Source organism: Silurus meridionalis, chromosome 7, assembly GCF_014805685.1.
Source record: "Silurus meridionalis isolate SWU-2019-XX chromosome 7, ASM1480568v1, whole genome shotgun sequence".
NCBI classification, from domain to species: domain Eukaryota; kingdom Metazoa; phylum Chordata; class Actinopteri; order Siluriformes; family Siluridae; genus Silurus; species Silurus meridionalis.
In genome coordinates this window covers 11382324-11405813 of record NC_060890.1, presented here as the reverse complement: position 1 = coordinate 11405813, position 23490 = coordinate 11382324, and the positions used below count along the sequence as shown (strand labels likewise).

The 23490-nt window shown below is 37.4% G+C and overlaps 4 protein-coding genes and 2 non-coding genes across 6 annotated transcripts in view; all 6 read left to right on the top strand.

Annotated features, from left to right (window-relative positions):
* The first annotated feature begins 33 nt into the window (after positions 1-33).
* Positions 34-8559, top strand: gspt1 (G1 to S phase transition 1). Its single transcript, XM_046853937.1, has 14 exons — positions 34-812; positions 3166-3207; positions 4340-4576; positions 4685-4718; positions 4824-4901; positions 4987-5167; positions 5499-5653; positions 5779-5919; positions 6174-6267; positions 6597-6677; positions 6784-6957; positions 7054-7143; positions 7231-7399; positions 7543-8559. The coding sequence occupies exons 1-14, from the start codon at positions 650-652 to the stop codon at positions 7593-7595; spliced, it is 1692 nt and encodes a 563-aa protein (XP_046709893.1). The 5' UTR covers positions 34-649; the 3' UTR covers positions 7596-8559.
* A 688-nt stretch (positions 8560-9247) lies between these two features.
* rsl1d1 (ribosomal L1 domain containing 1) lies at positions 9248-15621 on the top strand. The gene is made up of 10 exons (XM_046853027.1): positions 9248-9257; positions 11166-11281; positions 12122-12258; positions 12393-12531; positions 12917-13065; positions 13901-14002; positions 14220-14313; positions 14388-14513; positions 14757-14942; positions 15328-15621. The coding sequence occupies exons 2-10, from the start codon at positions 11204-11206 to the stop codon at positions 15466-15468; spliced, it is 1152 nt and encodes a 383-aa protein (XP_046708983.1). The 5' UTR covers positions 9248-9257; positions 11166-11203; the 3' UTR covers positions 15469-15621.
* LOC124389457 lies at positions 12580-12707 on the top strand. Its single transcript, XR_006926587.1, has one exon. It is a non-coding gene; the product is annotated as a small nucleolar RNA SNORA55 (small nucleolar RNA).
* LOC124389456 lies at positions 14039-14167 on the top strand. Its single transcript, XR_006926586.1, has one exon. It is a non-coding gene; the product is annotated as a small nucleolar RNA SNORA55 (small nucleolar RNA).
* A 2943-nt stretch (positions 15622-18564) lies between the features above and the next one.
* On the top strand, positions 18565-21139 carry LOC124388559 (tumor necrosis factor receptor superfamily member 17). The gene is made up of 3 exons (XM_046853327.1): positions 18565-19065; positions 19284-19424; positions 20340-21139. The coding sequence occupies exons 1-3, from the start codon at positions 18888-18890 to the stop codon at positions 20579-20581; spliced, it is 561 nt and encodes a 186-aa protein (XP_046709283.1). The 5' UTR covers positions 18565-18887; the 3' UTR covers positions 20582-21139.
* Positions 21140-21908: 769 nt separating this feature from the next.
* Positions 21909-23490, top strand: part of snx29 (sorting nexin 29) — a 77487-nt gene continuing 75905 nt past the window's right edge. Inside the window, exons 1-2 of the mRNA XM_046853665.1 lie at positions 21909-22078; positions 22184-22434. Coding sequence (XP_046709621.1) covers positions 22428-22434 — 7 coding nt within the window. The 5' untranslated portion in view covers positions 21909-22078; positions 22184-22427. The remainder of the gene's footprint in view (positions 22079-22183; positions 22435-23490) is intronic.

Here is a 23490-nt window from a genome sequence, read left to right as displayed (position 1 = left end):
TGACATCTGTAGGGTTTTACCTTCCTATTCTGGACAGGCAGCTTTGTAATGATAATGGTGATGCAGAAGCGAAGGGTCGAGAAATCAGGGTATGACAGCTCTGATACTGATGTTTTAGGAGGATTTTGGGCTATGAGATTGCTAGTGAATTTTTGCATTTTTGCAGTGCTGTGGTGTATTAAAATCTCTTAACAAAGCATTCAATACAATTTTTAGAGCTGAATTTGGGCTATGGCTTGCCCCAGCATTTGTCTTGAACATTTCATCAGCTTACATGGTACAGATTTTCATCTTTACTAGAAAATAAAATTGTTTATATCTCTCAGTCGCTCAAGAACACTGTTTTGTCGATGGTTGTGAGAGCTATTATTTTGGTGGTTTTGCTCTGTGGTGCTGCTCTACACCTCCTGTCTTCACACACCGTGCAGTGTGAAGCTCTCGTACAGGAAGCAGTCGCAGGTTGTGAGTGTGTACGCGCTGTGAAAGCGGAATCGAAGCAGCAGGCTCATGCCGTAAATCCGCTCACTGCTTCTCTCTCACACACACACATACACACACATACACACACACACGCGCGGTTATCTGGAGGTGTCGGGTTGTTGGTGCGCTTTGGGGACGAGCTTCTGTGCGGCTGAAGTTCGAGTTCGCGATGGACCAGAGAGACACGGCGCCTGAGAGCTGGGAGGAGGACGATGTGGAGGCCCAGGCCGACACCGAGCTGCAGTCTGCCTTCACCGGCCTCAACGTCAACGCTCCAGAGTTTGTACCGTCCTTTGCACCAAGAGCGTCTCCGAACAGCGCCGGCTCTCAGGGTAAAAACCCGACACGCACGGATTCTCCGTGTTTTCTGTTCACCGGCTGACGTTAGGGGAGAAGAGGTGCTGTCGTGGGCTAGTTAGCTTTAGCTTAGCTGCCACGCTGAACAGCTGTCAAAGGGGTTTCTGCGAACGGGGAACTTCCACGAGGCGGAAATTAATTGCCAAAGTCAGTGCACATCTTCTCCTGGCCGCCCCGAGAACACTCATTTCCGTGTGTAAGAAAACTCGCAGCTTGTAAACGTTTTATGTTTAGGTAATGCTGGAAGAGAAAATGGCCCCTACAGGCTGGTGGTGTGTTTGGGGAGACGACGTCAGCTCTGTGCACGCCAGAGGAAATCTATACACGATTGGGATTGAATGTTAGTCTTGAGTTCAGACATTTTAGAATCATCCCAGATATGAGATTCTTACACTTGTCTTTCTGCTCAAATAAAACCAAACATGATCGGAAAGTAACACTGTCTATAATGTCCCATATGCCAGATTGAGTCTATTAAAATAACACACACACCGCTCTGGGGTGCCAGCAGGGATTTTTGGCTTTCTGTCAAATGAATTCCTCTTCCCAAATCTCTATCCTGAGTAATTCCTGTTTACTGAGGGCCTCACCGCACACTCATTATAGCAGTGTTGGACGGTCAGAGCCAACAAGGCCTTCTTTGTTTTTCTATTCTCAGAATCACTGACTTACGTTTTAATGTTGTTGTTTTTTATTATTGTTACATGAATATGTATTATATTATTCCCAGTTGTATATTCCTTTTTATTTCTATCGCGTTTATCTCTTTCAATTGGTGTAAGTTTGTTACGGTTCCTATCCAATCAGATTGCAACTGTTACATCACGTGTTACCGGGGACAAAGATATCTCCCGTGAGATCTTCAGAATTAGACAGTGCGTGTTTCTGTCGCGTAATGTACACGTGGCTTCAAGGCTGTTCCTTTGATCAATCAGATTGCGAGTTGGCGCCCACCTGGGGGTCTAGCAGGTGTACTATTGCGTCAGCATTTTCAAGTCTTTTCGTTAGAGAGTCTGTAGCAAACTGCACAAACTCAAATATATTCATGTAGCAGGGTTTGTATTCCACAGTGGCTGACAGGAGAAGAAAAACAAACAATTTGCATTCATCTCAAATCCGCAGGAAAACGAATGCACAGAAAATTCGAGGTCATTTTATGAGGTTAATTTAGAGATGTATACGGGCAGTGCTGGATTAATTGGGTTAATTGGGTTTCTTGCTTTAGTAATGTTATGAAATGCAGAGCCGACCAGTGTATTATAGTGTCCCAACAACACACACACCTGATCCGATAACAGTCCACACCTTCACACCAGTGTTACCAAAACCAAATACAGTCGTCCCCCTGTTTATCGGGTAACAGTAGTTACAGTGTTCCCCCGGAACTAGCGGGGGTTACGTTCTAATGCGTTCTTTGGACGCAGCTCTTATGGTACCTTAGTAAATTTATAAATAAATTGGTTCCTTTTTGACGCATACTCAACAGAAAATGTGAAAGTAAGGGACATAAATGCTTTATCCATCACTGCTGTATAATACAATAGTGTTTTTAAATAATGTATGAAATTTGTTAGTGAAAACAGTTTCAAATGTAATTCCTAACCTTCCTGAACATTCGGTCCCGCTGCGGATTCCCACAAAATTTAAGATAATCCGCAACTTGCTGTTATTTAGGTTCCAAATGAGAACCCACAAATATTCCCAACCGCAAATTATCAGGGTTTGACTGTACATACCAAAACTGACCGATTTTCCGCGATTAACAGACGCCACCCCTATGCATAGTTTCTCTGATTATTTATTTGTTGAAATGCCCTATAACATCAAAAAGGGGCGGAGTTAAAGATACACGTCACTGCACTACAGGCTAAATTTGGTGACGTATGTCTTTAACTCCGCCTTTTGTGATGTCATAGTAAACCACAACCAAAAACCTACATATCTTGTGATGAACTGATATCGCGACCATTCATGAAACAAAAGATCTGTGGCAAATTGAAAATCGTGATAAAGCAGGAACGCTAGATTCGAAATGTGATAAATCGAGGAACGACTGTACCTATATTTAGTATGTGACCAATACACCCATATATGCGCAGTGGTTTATTTCATTATTGTAATATAAGTCAATTGTTTTAATGTACTAATATTATTATTTGTACCTAATTCTAAGATACATAATTATGTTTAAGTAATATTTCACGGTCTGTAGCATATTTCATTAAAAAAAAAAAGGTTATTCGTCATATGTGTTAAACAGCATGCATCATGAAGACACACACAGGCTGTGCCCTACAGATTAAAATGTGTAGGGTTCTCTCTCTCCAGGTCCAGACGCAGTTGCAAACATGGAGATTTCAGAACCAGTAGGTAAGTGAGTATGCATCACCGGTAAATATACCATGAGTTTTAATGTGAACAGAATTACACAATTACCCGATCACCAAGTACAAGTAAAAGTACTGATTCTTCTACCAGTTATGGTGGTGTAGTACTGTCATTAGTGTTCAGCTATATAGAGTCCAGCTGGAGATTGAACAGCTTGGTTCATATAACAGTCTGTACATGCTCATGTTTCATGCCTTCTCTCATCTCAACTTCTGAACCTACAGCCTGGGACTGAAGCAATATCCATAACCAGAATCATTAACCATAACATTTAATAAGAGTTCATTTTAGAGAAGTAAAATCCATCGATCGATAAATTAATATCGGCAGAAATACTAGCTAGTCATGGACGTTCGAGTTCATGTATGCAGAAGTAGGTAGATAGTTCTTTCCTTAGTTTTTGTTGCACCGCTCTCTGGATATTGAGCTTGATATTATGTTCACATAGCTGTCATGTGGCAGAAAAGAGTGGGAGGGAATTTATGTCTAAATTATGGAGAAAACCTTAGGCAAAACTTTAGTAAATGTGTAATTTATTAATTATAACAGTCTGGATCCAGTAACCAATTTATGTAATCAATTAAGTAGCTCTTGCAAGAGCAATGATTACCCAACATTCACAATCACACGGACTTGCTCTACAGGTTGAAATGTAGTGGGAGGTGTGTTTCTCAGTTCAAGGGTCATGTATCTGCTGAATTATTCTGGTTCACTGCAGATGGAGATAAGGCTTTGTAATCAGCTCTCGCCTCAAACAGCAAACGTGCTGAATGTCCGTCTGTCATCATGGCACTTTTTTCTAATGCAATTTTGGCTTTTTCCAATTCTTTTTTTTATTATTTTAGTTACCTCTGTGCTGATGTTGATTTTTTGATTGTTGACTTTTTTTTCACCTTTTTTTTTTTTTTTTTTAAACCCTAGTGTTCATGAAATGGCTAGGAGACATTTCAGGCAAAAACTATTTATTCATGAAATGTTTGGTATACACAAGGATGTTAACATGGCAGAGCAGCTGATTAACCTACAAAAGCTGTGCTATGATTAATGCCATGAACAAAACTTTGTAAAGAAAAGTTACAAATGAAAGCATCTTGATGTCATTGTGCCACTTTAGCTGCTGTAGAAAATGGAGAAACAGATACTGGCACAGCAGAATCGTGGGAGGAGAAGGGTGAATCTGATGATGTGGAGGCAGGAGGTGGGACTATGCAGGAAAGTGGGCCTCTCAGGGAAGAAGCCCAAGATGAGATGATGGAGGAGGATGAGGAAATGCCTGCCCCTAAACTGCCGCCTCCTCTCCCAGATGCCCCGAAGAAGGAGCATGTTAATGTGGTGTTCATCGGACATGTCGGTATGTCTGTGTACAGAACCTTCATAATTTCCTCAACTGAATTATTATCGCTCTGTCGCTCCTTAACGACTATTTGATTGTATTGTTTCTGTTCCTTTTATCTTTTAGATGCTGGCAAGTCAACCATTGGTGGGCAAATCATGTGAGTTATTCGGTTTTTAGATTTTCTGTTTAAAACCTGTTTAAATTAGCAATTGCATCTGTAATTAGCATCTGTTTAGGTATTTATTTTATATTCATCTTTTAGGTATTTGACTGGCATGGTGGACAAAAGAACCCTGGAGAAATATGAAAGGGAAGCAAAAGAAAAGAACAGGGAGACATGGTAAAAATGCTATTTGCTCTAGAGAAATCTTGTAGCTGCATAGTTACCATTTTTGTACTAATATTTTATTTTTATTTTTTTTTAGGTATCTCTCTTGGGCTTTAGACACAAACCAGGAGGAGAGAGACAAGGGGAAAACAGTAGAAGTAGGAAGGGCATATTTTGAGACTGAGAAAAAGCACTTTACCATCCTGGATGCCCCGGGCCATAAAAGCTTTGTGCCCAACATGATCGGTGGAGCCTCACAAGCTGACTTGGCAGTACTGGTTAGTTTCTTAATATCTTCGATATTTTACTGCTGACAGTTTGTTGCTCTGCTTCTGTTGCTGTGTGGGAGGTGAAATATCAAGGTTGTAGTGAGAAGTGTGAATCTCTGCTAGTTTGCTCAATATGTTCAGTCTTTATCTTCTTTCAGTGAAATGTCAAGAATACTCATTTTGCTCAGTTTTCTTTGAAAAGACTATTGATTTATCCGTCAGCTTCACAATCTCTATAAAGGTTAACGCATCTTGCATGTGTTTTTCTTTCTGCCTTGTTTGTTTATTTATTTTGAGAGAGAGCGTCTTCAGTTTTTTTTTTATATATATATTTTCTCAGGTCATTTCAGCCAGAAAGGGCGAGTTTGAGACAGGCTTTGAAAAGGGCGGTCAAACCCGTGAACATGCTATGCTGGCCAAAACAGCTGGAGTCAAACACCTGATAGTGCTCATCAACAAAATGGATGATCACACAGTAAACTGGAGCTTGGATAGGTAAATAAAGCATGTTGTTATGGCAACCGTGAAATTAATAGCATGCCTGTCACTAAGTCAGTATGAGAGTTCAATTTTTCAAACATAGTTTGAACACATTTGACTGAAATGCCTCTTCTCTACAGATATGAGGAATGTAAAGAGAAATTAGTGCCATTTTTAAAGAAGGTGGGCTTTAATCCAAAGAAAGACATCCACTTCATGCCCTGCTCTGGACTGACAGGAGCCAACTTAAAGGAATCTTCTGAGATGTGTCCCTGGTACACGTAAGTGAAGATTTTACACTCTGACACGCATTGGTACACAGTAAGCAAACAGATTTTAACAATATGTAATTCTGAAGCACTCAGTTGAGGCACCATTTATTTAGCAGTGATGTGGGATCCATTCCAAGTGATGTTGCTCCTGTCTATTTCATAAGAATGCATGGAAAAATGTTCTCCTTGAAACAGTGTTGACAGATATAGGGTAGACTCCTGCAATAATTATTCTCTTTAAAATTGTATTCGTTCCATTTTAGGGGGTTACCATTTATTCCACATTTGGACAGCTTGCCAAACTTCAACCGATCAAGTGATGGTCCAATCAGATTGCCCATTGTTGATAAGTACAGGGTAAGGCACATTTCACTACAAATTTAGACATGATCTTGTGTTATAGGTGTTGCGATTGTCTATAAATGTATCATTTATTTTGAAGAAATGTGTTTTGTGAATTATATGCATTTATACATTAATACACTTTTCTGATGTTCTGATGTCAATTGACCTACAGTAAACCTACAATTCACAACAGTGACACTTTATTAGGATTAATTTAGTAAAATTGATTTTGATTATAAGTCTGTGTGAACTGCATCATACATTAAAGTATATAATCAGAATTTTAGGCACCATAATCACAGAGATTTTGCTGTCGATCATATTTATCATTTTCTCTGCAGGACATGGGCACTGTGGTTCTTGGCAAACTGGAATCAGGGAGTATTAGCAAAGCGCAACAGCTTATCATGATGCCAAATAGGGTAAGATCATAGAAAGCACTAGAACACAGAAGTTCTGTTTTAAATCAGGAGCGTCTATATGTCTAAAGTGTTTTATTTTTTATTTTTTTTCTCTTTCTCTCTCTAGCACACTGTGGAGGTGCTGAGCCTACTCTCTGATGATGTGGAAACGGATGACGCTGGGCCTGGAGAGAACCTGAAGCTACGTCTCAAAGGCATTGAAGAAGAGGAGATCCTCCCAGGTTTCATTTTATGCAATGCAGAGAACCTGTGCCACTCAGGGCGCACATTCGATGCCCAGGTAGAACGCCGATTTTAGTTGCTTGCTCTATGAACAGCGTCCTAGATTTTCGCCCTAATCTTTGTCCATAATCGACTTTCTTTTGTTGTTTTACAGATTGTCATTATTGAACACAAATCCATTATATGTCCAGGTTACAATGCAGTTCTACACATTCATACCTGCATAGAGGAAGTGCAGATAACAGTAAGGAACTGGTGGATTTCTCTTTGTTGCATCCACAACCTGCTTCTCTGTATTTATTAAATGGTAACTAAATTCTTTTACTTAAAGGCCTTAATCTGTCTGGTGGACAAGAAGACGGGAGAGAAGAGCAAGACACGTCCCCGCTTTGTTAAACAAGACCAAGTGTGCATTGCTCGTCTTAGAACGGCAGGAACGATCTGCTTAGAAACGTTCAAAGACTTCCCGCAAATGGGTCGCTTCACTTTGAGGGACGAGGGTAAGATCTCATAATATGGGTCATTTTGTGTCTGCGCTCTGTGAGAACTGATATTTTATGGCAATAATACAAACTTTAGTAAGTTTCTCTTCAGTTGCTTTTGGAGTCTTGATGAACTGAATGGGTGCTCTTTCTTTTTGCAGGTAAAACGATTGCTATTGGCAAGGTGTTGAAGTTGGTGCCAGAGAAGGACTAATTCAACACCAAAGGACTGATCTGCTGCATCTTGGATTAGGAGGAAGGATGCAGCGACCTACCAACCCGACTCGTCCAATCCGCTCCATTCTCTTACTGCGGATGAAACGAAGAGAATCATTTAAAAAAGGACAATATGACAAAATGACAGTATGTTTTACGAAGAACAATATTATAGAGAAAAAAAAGCTCAGTGTGACAGCTTTCTCATATTGAGAGCTCAGCTATGCCACTCATGTAGCCCAAGTTTAAACTCAGCCCATTTCCACAGGCCCATCTTCAATGACTAAATGGATGCAATCTTCTTATAGACTATTGGCTTTTTAACTGCCCTCTTTTTTGAAAGATTGAGCCATTCCTTTGTTAACTGTTCTCAAGCAATCAGAAACTGACAACACACTAAAACTAAGATCTCAAACGTTCTCTGGGGTCAAGCTTGTACAGACAATTAGAGATTGTATTTGGTATCAGAAGGTGACGTCTAACCCCACCAGCACTGCACTGAAATGGGGTTCATGTACGTTTAATTAGTCTGTATCAAGAAGTTCTTTTCAGATCCCGTGTCTGTACAGTTTGACTGCTTGAGGACATGAGCACAGGAACATCATGGAGCCTTCCAAAGTTCCTGGTCAGATGTGAAGTTCAGTCTTTTTAAAATCAGTACAGTTGCAATATGGACTATGCGCATGCATTTCAGTAAACGACTAGCATTTTGTAAACAAATAAATGCACAATTTCAGTCAGATAATAATGATCATTGTAGCCTGCTGTAAACGAAACAGGATCAGGCATATGCATACAATAACTAGTCACTGCATATTCTAAAAAAAATAAAATAAATTGTATTTGAAATAAAGAACTGTGATGTTACAGTTTCTCACACTACTCCGCATCTGATCCAGTCTCACATACTTCTGTGGCAATGCCAGCATTAACTATTCAACAAATAAAATCATGAATTGATACTTTTTCTTCTTGTTGCCTTTTTTGCTTATTGAATTTGTCTTTTATCTTGAATTGGACGATCGTCTTTTAAATCCTTCAGCTTTGGGCCAAGACACCACTTAAAAGGCTTTTGCTTAAATTAAGATGTATGGCAAATCAAATCGTCTTACTAGAGTGTTGGACCAGGAACACCATTCCCAAAATCCCCTCAAGTGGTTTTCTGAGTTTGATTTCCTCAGTTTTGTTCTGATGAATGGACAAATCAGTCCTCTTTTATAGCAGAGTATGACCTTGTAATTCATCCCTCTCTACTTGTAACTGCATGAAAGATCAGATGTTTTTTAAAGTGGTCTGGAAACTAGTTGGAAACTGGAAGATATGTAAAGGTTTTCTGCAGCATCCTGGATGAGTGCAAGACTCCAGGGGGAAAAAAGTAAAGTTGACCGGGACATTCTCAGAAGTGTGGAATTACTGCAAAGTTCCCAACATTTCAAAAGATTATGAGGTCAGATGAACAATCCCTGAACAATAATGTGTTTTAAAAAATAAAAAAGTGACTTCTATTTCTGTAAAGAAAATGACAAAGGAAAACAAAATGATCGAAAAACACATTTTTGAAATGCCTGAGAAACCAAGGACATGTTTTCCTGAAATGTCTGCGAAACCAAAACTGTTAGCTGGGATACAAGACGGAGGGATCCACATCTCTATACTGAAGGTACACTATGTTTGGGAACTCAGCTGGGGGCCCAGGCTCTGTCAAACCGACTGCAGAGTCCACTGCCACATGAGCTTTACTAAGAATGAACAATATGAGCTTGAGCCAACTTTTAATTTGAAATTTGCTTTAACGTATTTGAAATTCAGATCATGTGTTGACGGTAGTTTCCCACTGCTGGCGTTCTAAACCTTCAATTCTTATCTATCGATCGTGTGTCTTTAATCCACTTCATTCTTTAAATCTACTTTATTATTAAAACAAACTATAGTAAGTTCCAGAAGAAGCACTGAAGATTACCAGCCTGCTGTCTTGTACAGTGTTGCTCACAGGCGGCCTCTAGTGGCCAAAAGCATGTAGGTTTATATAACACGTGGAAGACCAGTAGGAGGCAGCACTGACTGACTATTACAGGCCAATACGAAATATAAAAAAATGGTCACAGTAAAGAAAGTTAAAAATATATTATACTCAAGATTGGGCAAAGATACCTCAAAATGTATTATAAAATTAAATACTAAATATCTAAACTTTAAGTGTATCAAAATAAACTATAAATTACAGCAGCCACAAAAAACTTAAATAAAAAACTACTGTATTTTTGTATTTTAAAATACTAAAAAATACTTTTACGAAGATGATCATGGCACAAAACAACCACAAACACTAGGAGCATGAAATTTCTTTGCAAAACTTCTATCAATTGGCCTATTTGATCTCCTTCACCATTACACTAATCAGCTGATTAAGTAAACAATGTTTGATCGCAACAGCTTTTCTCTGGCACGCAATAAATCTGTCATATTCACATACATATTCCCTGTAATCTCTCAGATCAATATTATTTGTAAAGTAAACAACAGTTTAATGTTAACAGTTTGCAAATAATTCATAATTGTATCCTAATTGAGTTACTTGGTGTTTGGTAATAAATAGCTACTTTACATCAGCAATACTGACTCAATGACAAACAAGTCATTTATAAGAAAACAACTGATGACACGTGTCTAATAACTAATGCATTATTTAATTATTAATCATACATATAATAATAATATGTGTCAAGCAGTCGTTGATTTAATGGTATGTAAAATCATAATCCTACTTAACATCTACTTCAATTAGGGTACAATATTTGGCAATTAAATATTGATTTATTAATCATTGGACACCTATTTGAAAGCTGTCAGCCTGCACTTTTCATACCTTCATCACCTTCTTCCATACGGATCAATTTTCTGTTCTGATCTCAACATCATGTAGACTTCTTACAAAGTATTTTAGTGTTTAAAAACTACAAAAATACAAAACACTTAAGGAGTTTCGATACAAAATATCTGAAATACCTATTTGAAATACATGTATTATAAATACTGCCCATCCCTGATTTGTTTAGATACATATAGTTCTTTTATGTGGGAAAAGAAATGCAGCTTCTTCCTTTCCTTCATGTTGGTAGAGTTTATAATGCTGTAGTTGTATGCCATGTGTGTATTCAATTGTGTGTATAATCCTGTCTCTCCTGCGGGATGTTTTTTATTAATTATTTTTACAAAGTATGGAAAAACACGTGAGAATCCGGAGGAAACCCACACAAGCACAAAGTGGACCGCAATCTGCTGCACCACTGGAGGAGCATCCTGAAGAATAATGAACACTGTTTAAATGTGACATTAACACTAAAATATGATCAATGAAATAATGTATGTAGTATGTGGAGATCTATAACTGAATTATGACAAAAAACATTTTAACATTTTTTTTTAAATAGAAAGGCATTATTTATAAATATAGTTGCCTAGATTTAAAATATAAATAATACGAAAATATAAATATACTATATATAAATATATAATATTATTGTTATGTTTCATGTCCTTTAAGTGATCTGTCTATTATTTTGTCTAGGCTTCCGTCTCCTGAACCGTAAGGGAAATCCCTCGCGCATGCGCATTACAGTTTTATCGCACACGTGTAACATGGAGCCTACAGCGGGAAATAAAGTGGAGCTAGACAGTTTTCAGGTATAAGTTTGATTATTTGGCGGCTTAAATTTTTTTGTAATAGATTAATAACATGTGCATTTGTATAGTTATTAGTATTTGTGTTGAGAGTTAATATGTTTGGTTTAGTTATCAGGTAATGAAGGCATGGAGCTAGCACGCTAGCGAGGCTTGTTTATCACATGCATTATCTCTTGTTCAGGTTTATTACAATTGCTCGCACACGTGTATATATTTAGTTCTTAGGAGAAAGCTGAAAAGTGTTAAGACCGCAAACAGTGTTTTCTTGTTAGTGGGAAACGTTAGTATGCACGTGATTATGGAGAACTTTGTTTTCTATTGAAAGCTGTAGGAACTGATTCAGCGCGTGGTGAAGAGTCAAGGGCTCAAATTATAATCTGTATTATTATAGTAGATCATCTTTTCTCACTTGGGAGATTTCATGTATGGATATTTAGCCATAACATGAGCAGATTAGGACTAGTGTGACAGGCCTGACTACAAAATCCATGATGTGGCAGCCATTTTACCATGCAAGACTTACATTTCAATAAATAAAGGAATGAATGATTTACTTGAATGTGCATCTAATCCACACTTTGTGTGTAAACACTTGGTATGATCCACATTGATTATCATTCACAAATAATCTGACTGTCAATATTTATAATTCTATACAGCTGTGAACTTATATTTTTACAAAAAAAAGGTCACTTGAAACTTGTCCCATTGCCCAGGAAACTGCTGTGTTTTAAACCCTTGTTAATGACTGCATGATGTTTGAGTTGAGTTGCTACAGCAGGTTTATTTATCCTCACTATACAGAACATGTTTAATATATTTCTCACTTTTGGATTGCAGGTAAAGAAAGCTGTGCAGGCGCTTCAGGCCTATTTAAAGAGCACCTCAAACCAGAAGCAACTTCTCAATGAAACTGAACAAATCTGTCTTCTGCTTACATTTTGGAAGATTCCCAAAAAAGATCAGACCATTCGCATGTAGGTTTCTTCACTTAAATGTATTTTTTATCATGTTTTTTTTCCTTCTTCACTGTCTTATAGCATACAGATTTCCAAATTGTTTTGCTCTTCCGTGAGTCTCATTAAAGCTGTATATTTTCTCATTTCCCCAGTCCTCTGCCTCATGCGCTCCGCAACGAGTCAGTCGAGGTTTGCCTCTTCACACGGGACGAGCCCAACATGACTGCAGATCAGACTGAACGGTTCTACAAGAAATTACTCACTCAGATTGGGGTCAAATATATGCCTCAGGTATGGTATTTTAAATGTAATAACTAGTGTGAAATATGTGGAAAACTGGCACTCCAGCAAACCCTGTCCTCGTTCAGTGGTGGATTTGGGTAAAAGTAGTGCAAGAGTGACTCAGTGTGTATCCAGATGAGCTTCTGCTACTGTTGGAGCTCGTCCCTACAACCTCTGAAACATTCCATTACCACAGTTCTTTCCCTAAAGATCTGCTTGTTTCTGTGATACAAACTCTCTAATATTTAACTCAAGTCACAAGCTGATCTAGGTGTGTTGGAGTAGAAGAAGCACTCAACTGCAGAGCATTCAGTCTCCAGAGCTGAGAGATTTTAATGGAGTGGGATGTATGTAATATTTCAATCTTTGACCTGATTTTCATATTTGTTTGTAGGTGATTCCTTTTAAAGTACTGAAGACTGAATATAAACCATTTGAAGCCAAAAGGAAACTACTCAGCAACTTCGACATCTTCCTGTCAGACGCACGCATTCGCCGCCGTTTACCTTCCCACATTGGGAAACATTTTTATCTGCGGAAGAAGTAAGACGATTTACTGAAATTTCAGAACATTTGATTTATTGTACTAAAATATGATGAGCGTGTGTACTCAATGTTACACGACGTTCGTTATTTTTAACGAAACAATACAGTATATACCAGAGACACCCAAACTGATGCTATTTGTAATTATGTCTGAGAAATAAGGACCATTTCTCTCATTAGAGGTCACTGAATAGCTGTATTAGGCAACTTAATTGTAAAAAAAAAAAAAAAACGGCATTGTTTCTCATTAGACTAGAACTTGAATAAATCTGCATTAGTTAAGCAGATTACTGTTTCTATTTATTTATTTTGAATAATACAATGGCAAGTGTTAATATAATATTTGTATATGGTATCTGGTCTATACAATTAGTTTAGACATGAAATAATTTGAGACTGTGGGCCGGGTCGCCATACCTGACATGCATCCCTACATGCATCCCTACACATTTCAAATGGCAAAGTATTAATTAATTGAAATGTTTTTGGACTATAGTGGTGAAATATAGTGGTACTACAGTAGCAGAATTGTGGCCGTCATCACTCTTCCCAAGAGCTCTCAGATTACTAGCCCAAAAAAAGGACTCAATAATCTTCATTTTACAGCTAACTATAGTTTAAATGGTGCTTGGTGCACACTTTTGGATGTTTGTCCCATGTAAGGGTTGTCAAACAAAACAAAAACAACAAAAAAAAGCCCAGACCATGTTCTTGTTTGGTATACTGATTTTGTCCATACTGTCTTGCAGCAACTTCTTGCTGTATTCTGTAGTCACTTCAATGCAATATGAATTTGTATATTATTATTCCATTAATATTTTATGCATTTCAGGGCTCCTTTGTCTGTGGACCTGACCAACAAACACCTGGCCAAAGTTTTGGACAGGCTCATTCAGGGTACAACCCTCACCGTCGGCAACAAAGGCTCCTGTTGGTAAATTCACAGTTTCCTGTTTACTGTCAATAAACCGCACTCCAGCAAACTCAGTCCAGCTGCTTTGGTGTTGGATCAGGGTCAACATGGTGCCAAAGTAACTCAGAGTATATCCAGATGAGTCTCTGTCTGTTAGAGCTCGTCTCTACAACCTCTGATACACAGATGTCCCTGTTATTTATAGTCTGTATTAAACATATTATCCCTATTTTGTTAGCCTGGTGCGTGTCGCACACTCTGGGATGACTACAGATGAGATTGTTGAGAACATAGACGCAACTGTTGGCACCATTTCAAAAAAGTTATTTATGGTGAGTTGAGGAATACATCATAAAACATCTTTCTGTCCTTTAAATATGATATTAATTGATTTTTTTTTTAACAGAAAGGAAAAAGCATCAAAATCATCCATCTGAAAAGTCACACCTCTGTTTCTCTTCCCATCTACACCTCTGACCTGAGTCACCTGAAACTGCTGGAGGAGGAGCTGAAGAAAGCCAGTTTAGCAAAGGCCTGTATCTCCTTTTGCTTTGTCTTTTATTCAAATTAATTTGCAGTTGCCATAGAGATGTTGTCAGTGCAAATTGTTTCTCCTCAGACCCATGATTAGATATAGCATCCTCCTAGGAATTTCATTATGGATGTTATGTAGTCACCAGCCCTGGCCTCGCAATGCCTCGTCTTTATTATAGAAAAGAATTAAAGCTTGTAAAAAAAGAGAAAGTACTAATTAAATTTTCTGCTTGATTCACAGGCAGCAAAGAAGCAGCAGAAGGGCAAAAAGAAATCTGGTCTAAAGGACAAGGCTGCAAAAGAAGCAGTAGCCGAGAAGGATGTCAAACTTGATGGTGGGGATGATGATGGTGAAAATGTTAAGGAAGAGGAGGAGATCCCACAGTTGGTGCCTATTGAGTCTCCTAGCAAAAAGCCTAAGCTGGAGGTCAGTGTTGTAAACTGTTAGGTTCCCCTCATATATACACGAGTAGTATTGAAATAATTATTTCATTCTTCATTTTATATCAAACCACAATATAATTATCCACGATATCTCCTTCCACTTGGAAACACAATATAAACTATTTGATAATAATGAATATAATTCTAGTAGGCAGATTGTTAAAGTTTGTAGACATTTTACATATATTTTTATCTATGCAGAACAACTTTGAGGTAAATTAAAACAATTTTTTTTTATTAATAAACATTTAATATATATTGATCTATTAACATCTTGTGCATCACTATATATAATCGCTTTGTGTTTTTCTTGACTCTTGACTTGCATTGTATACCAATACTAATATTCTGATATTTTGATTCTGTAGGACGCACACAGAAAGGGCTCAAAGAAAGTCCCCAAGTCATCTGCAACCAAAAGAGTCCAGAAACCCAAACAAGGACAAAGGAAGATGGTCAAAAAAGCACCAAAAACCCAACAAAAGAAACAGAAAAAAGCATCTGTCTAATAAAACTGTTTTATATAAAAAAAACTTTCCTTGCAAACTTTCCATGTTTATCAGTGCAAGGACAAGACTTCTCAAATATATACAATTATATCTGGTGTTTGTTACATACGGCTAGTTTGTACATTTGTAAGAAATAAACACTATTTGCTCATGTATGGTGTAGGTGGGTGATTGGTTGTTGACATGATTGTATACAGAATTTCAGTCTTGACTTGATATGTCTCCACATTATTTATTACTACATCATACATAAACATTTGTGTTGGTTTACCGGCTTTTTGTGACGTCTCTTCTCAGGGCTTTGTTGGACCAGCTGTTGTGTATCTAGTTGCTTTATATAGTTGACAGCAGCAGCAGCTTGTTAAAGGCTGTCAGTGAAGTCATCCTGTGTGTATGTAGATTAGTTTTTGTGTTTATACAAAGCAAGTTTGTTTCCATCAAGGTTTTAATATTGCTCAAATCCTTTTTTTCTCAGGGGAATAGTTGAAAACCCAGGAGCATTTTGCATGTTGTCAATTTGACAGATATAGTTCTGCAGGACAGGATGAGGATGGTTTTATGCCCCGCCCTCATTTTAATTACAGTGAATACAATAAGAGACACTTATGTGAACACCAAACACACTCCACAAAGCTGGAGACAGACACACACAGTTGTTTTCAGGCGTACTTATTAAAGCTGAAGTATTTGGAAGGTTTGGTGTTGGAGAGGAGACTTCAGTTTTAAAGCTAAGGGGAGATAAACAGGTAAGCTGGAACTGGACATTTCTTCTGCTGCTGCGAAATATCTTAGCATTTGTTCATGAAATGTAATTATTTGCATTATTTGAAATACACGAGATTTACAGGGTTCAGGATGTCCTTTGGAGATGAGGGTCCACCGAACACTGTGAGGACAGCAAGTATCCTTCACAATCAGAATCCTTTCCATTGTGCGCGTGAGCCCATACCTGCTGAGCCCGCGCTCTGGACTTATTACAACAAACCCATCATCCTATCAGTTATTGGAGGACTGGTATTGTGCATGGGCATTGTGTTGTACCTACTTGCTAATTTGGTGTGAACGATGTGCCACCTGGCATGGGAACTGTTTGTCTGTCTGTTGGCGTCATTTTCATTGTAGTTGCTCTTGTGTTGCTGCCCATCATTAAGGACAAAATGAGGCGTCGAGGACCGAAGATGCGCCACACATTTCATATGGAACAAGTTTGAGTGAAACAGGGAACGCTCTCAATGATCTATTGTCTAGTAGTTGTTTACATATAAAGCAAAAAAAAGTAAATGTGGTAGTAAACACTAAGTGGTTCGTAATATAACATTTTATTGACGTGTGTTTGTCCAACATAAACCATAAAACTGTTTATATATATATATATATATATATATATATATATATATATATATATATATATATATATATATATAGATTATGTACATATTCAAATAGAAAGTTTTTTTCTTATTCTTTAAACTTTTTACCTTTTACCTTTCTCTATTCAAAACAAGCAAAAAAAAAAATTCTCTGCAAATTCTTAAAAATAAAATCAATAATTTGTATATTAAGTAAACCTTTTTCACTTTTTGCAATTATTTGTGACTAGGGTGCAGCTCCAATCTATAAGTTCAAAATTGCAATGTTTGAGGGAGATGATGACATAAAGCAAGATAAAGGTGTAATTTGTTCGTCTGATCCTTACCAAAGGTTTATCCCCTACAGTGCACTTTGATCCCTGTACAGCAGAGGTTTTCCCCGTAGGTTGACTGCACGGTTTACCGCTAACTCTTGTGCCACTCATTCTGCCTGATATAGCAATATATATATATATATATTATATTTATATTTAACTAGAGAAATAAAGCATCACAGTCATGGAGAAAAGTGATCAGGGAGTCGGAGTCGGTCGGTGTAAGTTCTCATTTTGGTTTGCTGTATTTCATGATGTATTTGGACTCCTGATCCTCTTGTCTGGTGTGTTTTGGGATATCTTCTTCAACGACCTTCTGATCTACTTTGGAGCTGTTGTGATTTTTCTCAGCCTTATCTGGTGGTTGTTTTGGTACACTGGCAACATTGAGGTGCCTCCTGCAGAGCTGGAGGACGAAATCACTTTGTACAAAAGGACCAAGAGAATTTCTGGAGTTGTGCGCAAAGTCTCAGATCGTCTCTCCAATGGATTGAGTCCATTCAGGAAAAGTGGGAGAGCCAGTGCTCCGAGTGGGACCTCGCATCAAAACGCCAACAAGAGCACAAACATCTGCATGATCTCCTACACAAACACACAGCCACTGGGAACATTCAACGACCTGAACAGGGAACCGGTATCCATTTAATCCACGGGTACACAAATCATTTATACAGCCTACAAACACCTTTATTTTACATTTTTTTTAAATTGATGATTGTATTTTACAGATCATGTCAGTCTGTTAAATATTACTCCAGTTAGTTGGTTGATGAAATCAAACTAAACTTTTACAACATTCTTTGCAGACTTTGTACTACACTAAAATGAACTGATCAGTTGTAATACCAACTCTTTCCACAGCAGTGTGAAGAACGCAAAATCTGGACAGCTGTGCCCAGTCAAGCAATCTGATTGGAATGCTATGTTGGAGACATATTTTTATTTTAATTATTGTTGTTTCTGTTTCATATTTATAATACTTTGTAAATTTTCTGTTTAATATAAATTATATGGTCGAACATATTTGTGATATAATGCATAGGACAATTAAACTCTTCATAACTCTTCAATTTTTTTGTCATGTACAGTCCATACCTTTGACAAAAAAAAGAAGAAAAAGTAATATCTCATATTTTCTTTCTAATTGGAACGAAAAATAATTGACACATATCAAGTTAATTTATCACTAGTAAAAATATGCTTGATGAAAAGTTTGAAGAATCTTGATGCCTGATGAAAAGTTTGTATTTCCTTTTTACTTACTTCTGGTGTATTAATAGCCCCACTTTCTACATCCCCTCATATCTGTACACTCATAACTCATCTGATTTCACACATTGCTTTATTCAAATGAAGACTGACAGGGTGGTGGCAAAACTTCTTTTGCCACAAATTTCTGTTGGCTTTTTTTTTTTTTTTTTTTAAGACCATTTCAAATTCTCTTTTTTGAAAAATATCGAAAATGTTATTGTTGTGTAAAAAAACAAACAAACAAGTGATGGAAAAATGTAAGATTTTGAAATAAGTATTGAAATAGGATATTAGCATTACGGACAGTTGGTTAAAAATGTGTGAATACTTATGACTAAAAATAGTACTTTGGAACAAGCACACCTCTGAGGATGAAAATAAGGCTTTGCTGACTGTTAACCTCGAAAGGGACTTCCCCTTCCTCAGAAAACATTTACATACTTACAACATATATGCTGCCTGCTGTGTAATAGAGTGTGTTAAAATGCATTGGCAAAAGATGATTTTCCACTTATGGCTTTTGTTCTACCTGACACCTGTGACTGTGGCAAAATGTGAGCCTAACAATTATTACGATGGACTAACCGAAGATTGTGAGCCTTGCTCTAGTAGATGCAAGTCTCCTCCCTCAGACTGTGTGACATATTGTAAATCTTCAGTATGTAAGTATTGGATTTATCTACACTTTTTTTTCACTACACCATGATGTTATAAGAAGTGTAAAATGACAAAGAATTAAGCTTTAATAAACTAAAACAGGCCGGAAATGTGGATTAATTCCAACCCATCAGATTTTTAGCCTGGATTCTTAGCAATTTATCAGACAGGACTATGAAATTAGGAAATGACTGTCTCATGATCTTTTCTTTGTCTTTTACAGCCTTCACAAATGAAGCTGGACTGAACCGAAATGTTCTTGTAATCCTCATAGTGTTATTTGTGATTGTTGGCGTTGTTATTACACTGACTTTAATTCAAGTTGTACGACGAAAAAAATGCAGATCAGTCATCAATGCTAAAGGTAGAGTGTTTTACATGTGATCAATTACTATTATTATATATTATTAATTACTAAATGTATACATTTTATACCTAATGCACAGAGTATTATTAAAATATCATTGTAATTTACATTGTTTTATGTTTTTCAACAAACATTTGTGCAATTTGCTTTTGTTAATTAATTATATATATATATATATAATATAATATATATATATATATATATATATATATATATATATATATATATATATATATAATCATCATTTACACATAATTAGACATTTACAGGAAGTAAGGAGATTTAGTTATACCTGTTTTAATCAAACAACACAATGTGGTATAAGTAAAAATATGATCTTGTTTTTTTGTTGATTTACATATTTTAGTGATGGCTGATTCAGGATTTTCACACAAAGTATTTTCTAGAGCTTGAACAGGACAAATTAAATAATCTAAAGAGCTTTAAGAGAGGGATAGGCTAAGAATGACTGGATCAAGTAGAAGTTTTTGGACTTGAATAATAACTTTTCACAATAATAACTTTTCACAATAATAACTTTTCACAACTGTAGTAAGCAGAAAAGCATTTCACAAAACCTGAATACATCACACCTTCAGGTAGATGAGATACCAGAGAAGAAAACCACACAGAGTTTCACTTCTGGACACAAGCTGATTGAAACTGGACAGTTGAAGAAAATTATTATTATCTAATTTTTTTTTACCTTTTTTTTTTTTTTCTCCCTTATTTTGATGGTTGATGTGAACATAACCTGAAAGCAAGGCCTTGTCCTTGTTTTTTTATGCATTGCACTGCTGCCACATGATTGGCTGATTGTATGAGTGAACAGGTGAATAACAGTGAATGCGTGTGTAAATATCTAAATAATCATGAAGATAATAACAAGATAAAATGGATTATATGTTACAGCTCAAAAACAAGAAACATCAGACAGTGATGGAGGTTCTGAGGCAACCGAGAAGACGGACGATGGATCAACTGATATGGAAGATGGCACATGCAAAACTCACTGTAACACCAATCTTCCACTGCCCTCCACAGAAGAGGGCACCACCATGTTAGTCACCGCAAAGACAGTACAGACATATAACTGCAGAACTCAATATACAGAGGATGTAACATTAGGTGTCTGGCGAACTGAAATGGTATAAGAAGGACCTAAACATTACATTGCATACAATTATGCAGTCTCTAAAATACAACAAAATGGTTAATTGCACAGAAAGATGCTTGACGTTTACATATATTTGCTTGGGTTTTTTGGGCCTTCAGCTGTGCTAAACCTGCTTTTAGAGCTCTTTTTCATCGCCAGCACTGATTCCCTTCAGTGTTTAGACATGCTTTGAACATACAGGAAAATGTAGACATGGAGTTGACCTAAACTAAGCAGGATACATATCCAGGAGCACAAATGGCCACTGCTAAAGTCTGCTGCTTTATCACTGTTTTCGAAGCACATCATGTGGAAAAGGAATGTAGGCAGTTTCTGCTCTGTTTAACCTCTTGATGATCATAACTGCTTTCTTTGAACTTAGACTGACACTGGATGCTTTGACCACTAACTGAAAATATTGTTAGTTTCAAGTATCACAGAACATGAATTTTGTATTAAATCTGGATATAGCTAAAGTAGGTTGTTTGCTATATTGTTCATTGTATGTATGTATGTGCATATTTCTCTGTGTGAAAATGTGTAATGACATCACTGATTAAACGATTATCTAAATAGAATGGGGTTTGATAGAGCTAGAGCTAAGATATATATATATATATATATATATATATATATATATATATATATATATATATATATATATATATATATATATCCTAAAGTATTGGGTCACCTGGTCATAAGTACAGTATGTGATTCATGAGATTCATCCAAATTTTCTTTTAGAATTTCCTGCACTCTTCTGGGAAGATGTTCCACTAGATTTTGGAGTGTGCTTATTGATATTTGTATTCATCAGCCACAAAGGTATTATGAAAGTCAGGTACTGGTGTAGGTTAGGAGACCTGGGGTGCTGTCAGAGTTTCAATTCATCCCAGAGATGTTCAGTAGGGATGAGATCAGAGCTCTATAGCAAGCCACTCAAGATCTTCCTCTCAAAGCATGTAAACCAGATCAAGGAGTCACTTTGTGCACAGGGGCATTTCCATGCTGGAACAGGTTTGGGTTTCCAAGTTGAAGTAAATGCAAAATTGTATTATAGTGCATTTAAAGACAATTAACAATTAGGTGCCTCCAGCTTTGTGGTAACAGTTGCATATTATACACAGTTTTAGCTCAAAATAATGAAGCAAAGTGACTGAATTTTCATTGTAGACAACAAAAAGTAAAAAAATGAGGAATTCAGTTTAATGAGGAAATCGAATTTTATCCGGGATACTAAAATACCTTCCAGTTGAACAAGAAGCAGAATGCTTTTTTCACTTTGTATATTGTATGGGAGTGTTAGGACTTTAACCTAATGTTGAGACCATGAGAGATAAAAAAAAAAAACCAACACAGACAGACATGCACGCGCACACGCACCGTCACATGACCAACACACCGGGTCACGTGACTATGAACAGTCGCGCGCGGTGCAGTTCTGTTGTGTAGCTTAGCATGAACAACACTCTGTTCGGAAAGTGGATCGCAGGTAATCCATTACACTAAACGATGCGTTATTTTGTGTAGGAGTGTTTCTGTAACAGTGGCTGATGTGGGATCTTTAGTGAAGAAGGTTAATACGCTGTGTGTGCAGGCCTGTGCTGACAGGTAGCCAGTTGGCTAATCAGTCTACTCAGTCATCAGTCAGTCGCTTGTGCTCCTCCTGCATCGATGGCAGTGACAACAAATTCCTCAAGTTTCCCAATGTAAAGAGTCCTGCGAGTCAGATCTGCAGGGTGGAAACACCGGCTGGAGTAACACTGTCGTCCTTGAGGAAGGAAACCTGTCTTCATGCCGAGTGAGCAGGAGAAAACACCAGCCCGTGTTACACTGACACAATGAGCGGTGAGTTGCAGATCGAGGGGGAAAAACATTTCGTTTTCTTTCCTGTGCGTTTTAGTTCATTTCGCGCTGTCACCACATCCGCTCCTCTCAGCACCAACCCCAAGCCTCCATCACTGAACGTCCACACATGGCTGAAGAACACTTTTGCACAATTCTGCGCAAATATATATATTTTTAAAGACTTTTTGTTGATTTTGAAGGCAGGAAATCGAGGAACTGCACAGGGAGTTCACAAAGCGCGCAAAGGTTACTTTCACTTTGTATATTTTGTCTCACTGACATACATGTGTACGTTAACAATATCATACCAATTCCAATAGCACTCCTATCTATCTATCTATCTATCTATCTATCTATCTATCTATCTATCTATCTATCTATCTATCTATCTATCTACACAGTATCAGTCAAAAACAACTTCTCCTTCAGAGGTTTTTCTTTATTTTTATTGTTTTACAACATCGTACATTAATACTAAAGACATCCAAACTATAAAAGAACACACATGGAATTATGTAGTAACCCTAACCCCCCCCCCCCCCCCCCAAAAAAAATAGCACTAATGACAGCTTGGCTCTGTCAGATTCACGAGGTTGTCACATGGAATACCTTTCAGTTCACTGAACTGTACTTTTTCCACAGTTCATTTGTGATGTTTCATGTCTTCTTAATGTGCTTTAGACCATTTCATTGTCTTGTGCAGAGGAAAGGTTGATTACAGAGTCTATAACCATATTGGTGCCACTACAACTACTGTACAAACGGGCAAGCATTACTTTAATTCGAAAAACATTTTAAGAACCTAAAATGTATCCCCAAGTGCTGTCTCCAAAACCATCAAATGCTATTACGCAACAGGCTCCCATGAGGACCATCCTCAGAAAGGTGACCAAGAGCTACATCTGCTGCAAAGGATACGTTTATTAGCATTACCAGCCTCAGAAACCACAGAGTAGCATAAATGCTTTTTGGAGTTCAAGTGGCAGACATATTTTAACATCCACAGTTCAGAGTAGACTGCATGAGTCAGGCCTTCATGGCCAAATTGCAGCAAAG